Consider the following 6,771-nt stretch of genomic DNA (forward strand, 5'->3'; position numbering starts at 1 on the left):
AGTCGCTCAGTGATCAGAGCGCTCAGCAATCACCAGCTGACGTTCTGAGTTCGAATCTGGGCAACCACCCTGGATTGAGCCAGATCCACAAGGGGGAGCGGGGTTGACGGTCCCTGCCTGCTCACTGACGGATGCACATGCTGAATTTGGTATTTGGCAATGTCTCTTTCACTGTCATGTGGCAAATAATCTCATATCAAAGGGAATGGATAAGTGTGTAAACACCTACCGTGTAAAAGGTATCGGGGGCCACGCAATTGAATTTTGGGATAATCCTTTCACCAACCCGCACTGACCAACCGGTGCCGAAGCACTGTCTAACAATCACCATGGCCAATACACTTCTTTTGTCCTATGAAAATACTTTTCCCTGTCGTAGAAGCGTGGAATTTCCACCAAATAGCAGAAGCAGATCAGTGCCATCAGATATTAGTATTCATATTTAACATTACACAAGTGATGTTCACAAACAGCAGGAAGACACACACTCCAATCATGCCTAGTAGCACGCATGTCATGTAACCACCACATTGCATGCGCAATGCTCCCAGCCTTGCCTAAGCCACCAACGCGGAAGAGCTGAAGATGTGGCCAGATTATTAATTAGGCTGCCAAATGAAACAGTTTAAAATTCGACCCAATAGACAGCGGTACATTAAAGAGACACGATAGTACAGTAACAGCATGGTCATCAACGAGTTCAGAGCATTGGGCGTGATTTTACACATGCATGCAATGCGGTGACCACATTGCACGGGCGCAAGGTGTGATGGGAGTCGTGCGCCTTCGTGACGTTTGTGAGCGGCACTCCTGAGCGCATTGATCACGTCGCGACGGGCTTTATCGTCTTTGCAGAAAGCGTCGGCTGTTAAAGAAACGGGAGCAATGCCAAAAGGTGGCTCATCTGCGCAGCCAAAGAGACACTTTTGTTCATTTAATAAGAGTTCAGTGAAAAGCGGCCGCGTCACACCACGTGTGGATATCGCTGAAGGGAAGGCCGGCGACGAATAAACAAAAGGTGACAGGCGGGTGGATGACTCTCCGCCCTGAGCACCAAGGAATGAATGTGGGGAGATGAGGGAGATGGGAAACAGAGCACGGGCTGCCAGTGCCTTCATGGGTAATTGGGTTTTTCAATTTCGCCGCTGTTGACTGTGCCTTTCACACTCGATTCTTCACCACACTCCTTTGCATTTTATTACATTATATAATACCGGCCCATGAGATGTTTTTTTTTAATGATGCGATGATTACGGTGAATATGATGATTACGATGATGATGAATCAATTTTGGCATCTCCCCCCCCTCCCCCTTCTCCCCGAATGAATATAGATGCTCCCACAGTGATGCAATGGTTATTAGCACGCTGCAATTGTCATGCAAAGGTCACCGGTTCAGTTTGACCTCCGGGCATAGCGGCTGAAACAATGGGAGAGTTTCTCAGATGCCCCACCCCCTCACCACCATCTGGGGTGCCGCGGTGGCTATGAGATGTTAACTCCCTCGCCTGGTATACAAGAGGTCGTGGGTTAGATTCCGACCCTGGAGTTTGCATGTTCTCCCCATGATCGCATATATTTTTCTCCGGGTCCTCCGGTTTTTCCCTTCACATTTCGAATCAACGTGCGTTTAGAGTATTTGGCTGCTTTACATTTCCACGTGATAAGCCACTTCGTTGAGCTATCATTGTGGTCAGGTCTGAAAAAGAGCTACATAGCTCAGTGGACCTTACCTGGTAAACACAAAAGTTAAATAGCTCGTGCCTCTGTCCACCCATTATGGTATAAATGGGTCTGCCACATTGAGTCGATCTGCAGATCGCACGTGGTGGGGTAAAGTGTGGGTACTCCCATCTCTTCCAAGATCTCAGGCCAGCACGCAAGAGTCGGCCAAATACTCTCTTAGAAGGGCTACTCAAGCGCTCCCTCCAGTGGTGTGGGTAAGCAATTTCAGGGCAGCACCCTTTACCCCGTATTCATATTGCCTCTGTTGGCACTCGGTGTTAAATACCGGCAACACAAACACTTTTTTGCATGCACGTGCAACAACGTGAAGAATCACCTGCCCAACTCATCGCTCCTTCCCCGGTTTCATAAAACCGTCGCGCGGTGCCGCCGTTTCACCACACGTGATCGCCGAGCGGTCGAGGAGGTGGGGTGGAGAAATCGTCGACGCGGCCAGGAGTGAAAATGGTGTCCCCTGATTCACCGTCTCATTTGCACCACCCTCCGTGCGAGGAATTGTAGGTAATAGGGGGTTAATTGAAAGTGTCAGGCATGGGCGAGTCGAGTCCCGTATCTCTTCACGCTCCGCTCGGCATTCGTTCGCCGGCAGCTGCCAATTGTGGTCCCACAATGGTTCCGTCAATATTTGACGGTGCCTTTTAATGCCGTTTCATTTCCTGTCGCTTCGGTGAAATGCGGCCGAATGATTGAGGACAGCTGTGCCGATAGCGCGCTCCGTGTTCGATGGAGACTGCGAATGGACTAAATTATGTGGCTCGCGAGCCAATTCATAAGAGTCCTCGGCGCGTGAATGCACGATGGTGGTGATGGTCGGTGGCAAAAGCCCCCAGAATGCCATGCTCGGATATTGACGGCGTGAATTTACGGCAAATGTTCCCACGCATGTACCGCCGTTAGTAATTGCATTACCAAACATTTTTTTCACGGTCTCAGCAAAATAGTTCAAAAGTTGCCTGCCGGCTTCGGGGCCGCTGTCGGGAACTGTGCACCCACAAAGCTTCCACGCTTGATCATGGGGACGATGATCACCGGAACCATACCACGGTTGCCAACCCTCCTGGATTGGCCGGGAATCTCGACCGGAATTGGCATCGATCGACCGGTGGCGACTCTTGAAAGCAATGCGGGAGGTTTTAATGACAGGATATTTACAGAAATTGTATTATTATTATGACAGTAAAAATTTCTCTGAATTGCTTCAGTCAGAGTTGGCAACCCTCATGACGATCAATGGGCAGACAGCCCCTAGTAGGTGCCCACTGCACATTTCGTCATTTTTTCCCACTTTCCCCTGTCTGGTGCCAACATGCTCAAGTAGTGCCACATCTCTCTTGGTGTCGTCGTGAAGCCCATCCTCTGTTAGGTCTTCCGCACGTTGTCGTCCATCCCACACATGCTGGCAAACCCGACACAACGCAACACTAACACTCCACTGCGTCTGCTGCCCCCGCCGCCATCGCAGGCATCGGGGACGTGACGAGCGACCCCGTGGCCTACGCGACGGGCGTGCTCGCGGTGCTCGTCCACGGCATCTTCCTGGTGCTCATCCAGCGCACGTGCACCGACAACTCGGGCGGCCCGCTCGCCGCCCAGTACGCCATATCCATCAGCGCCTCGCCCCTCTTGCTGGCCTACTCGCTGGCCAGCCAGGAAGCCATCCACGTGTGGGCCTTCCCCGGGTGGCACGACGGCGCCGTCGCGGTGGCCTTCCTCGGCAGCGCGGTCCTGGCCGCCCTTCTCGGCCTCACCACCGTGGCCTGCACGGCGTTCAACTCGGCCGTCACCACGAGCTTCGTCGGGGTGGTCAAGAGCGTGCTCACCATCTCGGTGGGGATGCTGGTGCTGCGCGACCCGGCCGCCGAGCCGCCGTCGGTGCTCTTCCTCTCGGGGTTGGCGCTCAACACGGTCGGCTCGATCTTCTACTGCGTCGCCAAGTACTGGGAGACACGCGAGCGCAGGGACTACGACGAGCTGGAGGAGGCGCCGCTGTCGATGGCGCTCTCGCCGCAGGGAGGGGGAGGAGGAGGAGGGCAAGAGGAGGACGGGAGCGGTGGCAGTGGCGGCAGTGGCAAACATGTTACCGAGGGACAGGCCGGGGTGGCCATGGAGTGGCCGAGTGGTGACAAAGTGGACAACGGCGGCGGTGGAGGTGGTGGTGGTGGAGGTGGTGGTGGTGGTGGAGGTGGCGGTGAAAGCGCCAGAGGTGGCGTTGCTGATGACAGCGGCGGCGGTGGTGGTGGTGCCGCCGCTAAAGATGATGGCGCCGAGCAGAACATGAGCAGATTCCTCGCCGTGTGGAGGGTGCTGAAAGAAAAACGATTTCAAAATCACGAACCTTTAAAATGAGCCCTACAATATTAGTTCAGCCCTTTCCACGTGGATATTTAAAGCATCGCAAGGGAGGGGGGGGGGGTCGTTTGACCATCGTGGGGTCGTGACCATCGCCGACCTTGTGGCGTTATAAAGATACCTTGATGATTTTGATGCCTTTTTAAAAAAGCAATTGAGCTCAGGTTGTGATATTGTGCCAACGAGTGGTTGTGGTTGTTGTTGTAGCTCAAAAACGAATGGCTACACGTGTTCAGGGCCCACCTAGCTTGCAGTGCGAGCATGCGCACAGTGCCCACCGACCCTCCAGAAGGTGACGCAAGCATGGACGATAACCGTACGGCCGTTTTGCACGATTTTTTGCTGTCGTCTTTTCCCCAGCGCCTCCTCTCGTTCGAAGCGAAACCACCGCTCGCTCCCTTACGCCGCACACGATCACGGTGCGTCGCGAGCGGCTTGCCGCAAACCTCCGCCCGCGACGAAGGAATTCGAGAACAGACACCTCCAGCCGTCAGCGTAGCGGCGTGGTGAACCCCACCGGGAAGCTGATGCTACGCACGCCAGTGACCTTCGCCGGTTAATAAATAAAATGTCACGGAAGATAAAACTTAACCGGCTTCTACTTATTCTCAAGTGCGTGCATTCCTTTGGTTGCTCGCTAAGTCTTGCCTACGGTGTTGCCTCTGTGCGTCTGCCGCCGAATGAATTGACTCTGCGGGGTCACTCGGATCGCCAGCGGCTGCCCTTTGCTGTCGGTGGTCCTTTTAAGAATTCCGAATGCTCGCTGACGCGCGGCATTTCACTTGTGACAGTGGTGCTGAGTCTATGCATGTCAGAGATGTGATATCCTGCCTGCCGAGGATTTTAAAGCTGCCTTTTTGACCTTGAACTATTTTGAATGATCTAAAATGCATGTTAATGCGATACATTTGAGTGCTTTGGTATTCTGTGAAACAGATTTGTTGTATTGTAACTTTGAATGCGTTCGATTATTCCCAGGACAATTATAAGGGCGTTCCAAATCAGATTGGTTAAAGCAATTATGTTGGATAATTCGGTCCACACGTTCATCTGACATTCTACTGCAATTTACGCATTATCCTTGCATGGGGTCCTTTTCTGGGTGAGGTTTTTAGTTTGTTCTTGCCAATTAAAATCCCATTGAGGAATGGGTGTCTTGCCTAGAAATAGGCGGCATTTTCCACTTGAAACTCTCGCTGGAAGCAGCGTCACAACATTACCAACCCTCGGTCAGCTAACGCTCTGTGCGATCAGAATCAGAATATTGATTTATACCGGTAAAATCCGGTGAGCTATAAAGCTCTTTTTCACAGATGTCCAGTAGAGGATGACGTTACAGAAAACAATTAATCTTTGAGGTTCCTTCAATTGCCATTGATCCACATGAGGCCTTGCTGCATCTTTTCGCATGCCCTCTTATGGTGGATTGTTCATTTGGCTGGCAATTGCACTGTATATCTTACAGTCCTCGAATGAGATTAAAAGCCAAATTGAATGAGAACGGTTTTATTTTTCCGCATCATTGGTGACCAAGCGGAAACCATCTACTCCCATCACTAAACTGAGAATCCAGTTCAGTGATGATAATAATCACCATGATGATAAGAATACGAATTTCAAATGTGCACAGCATTCACTTACTCTCGTATAGAGAGACCGACTCAGGGGCGTGGGATTAGCTACCGGCAAACAGGAAGGCAGCCGTGCAATGAGCCGGCGCCAAGGATTGCCCACGGTCTGCGGTCCTCTACATATAAAGGTGTTATCGGCCAATTAGTGAGTGTTTACAGGTGGGGTGAAACCGGAGCACCTGGAGAAAACCGAAGGGTACGAGGGGTACACACTGTATCCCATAGAGACGTTCTGTCCACATTTCGACCGTACTACCGTCTCCTGGCAAGCCGGGGTATGGCACCCCCTCGATGGCCACGGGAAGGGAGTTTCGCAACAATTGTGTGAACCACCAACCCTCGCCTCCACAGTGCTGGCTTACAGGCGTGCATAGCCACCACCGTCTGGATAATCACTGGCGGATGCATGGATTTTAACCGAGAATCTCAGCATTGCTGCTTCAGTACTCTGACATCTGACCCACCGGTCCATCTCATCTCATTTTCAAAGAACTCTTCTCCACCGCAAAGAAATGTCTGAGTTGGATTGTTTTCGTTTTCTAAATAAAGTGTTGCCTGGATTCTAAATATATTGCCTGGATTGCCTGGATTTGAATGCAGATTCTCAATGTTTTTGGCTTAGTGTTCTGATATGGACCACTCGTTGAGTTCTGTAGAATTGGAAGGATGCCCAGGTGGTCCCCCTCTTGAAGAAGGGGGACCGCACAGACTGTAACACCTCCAGAGGCATCTCCCTCCTCAGTATTTGGGGAAACGTCCTTGCAAGGATCATTCAACGTCACCTTGCCCAGGCACGCTGAGGAGAAGCCTGTCCTGTCCAACAGTTGTTTTAGCTGTTGAACAGGACAGTTGAAGAATCAATGAATATTGCAATGCGCGTTTATTTTGGAGTTCTGCTTTGAACATAAAATAATGGACCCCTTTAAATTTCTCTGGAACAATGTGATTTTGTACTCAAGACAGCAGTTTAGCAAGCGAGTTCATGCATTATTGCTGTAGGCTACATCACTCACAGATTACAACGTTTCGGATTTCGATTTTCACT

At 51.3% G+C, this 6,771-nt stretch overlaps 1 protein-coding gene across 1 annotated transcript in view; it reads left to right on the forward strand.

Moving 5' to 3' along the window:
• SLC35D3 (solute carrier family 35 member D3) overlaps positions 1-6,295 on the forward strand; it is a 28,202-nt gene extending 21,907 nt beyond the window's left edge. The window contains exon 4 of the mRNA XM_061569783.1: positions 3,209-6,295. Within this exon, the coding sequence (XP_061425767.1) occupies positions 3,209-4,092 (884 nt within the window). The 3' untranslated portion in view covers positions 4,093-6,295. The remainder of the gene's footprint in view (positions 1-3,208) is intronic.
• Positions 6,296-6,771: the final 476 nt, after the last annotated feature.

The sequence above is a fragment of the Lethenteron reissneri genome, chromosome 6 (genome assembly GCF_015708825.2).
Source record: "Lethenteron reissneri isolate LAM-NWPU_2019-01 chromosome 6, ASM1570882v1, whole genome shotgun sequence".
Classification (NCBI taxonomy): Eukaryota; Metazoa; Chordata; class Hyperoartia; order Petromyzontiformes; family Petromyzontidae; genus Lethenteron; species Lethenteron reissneri.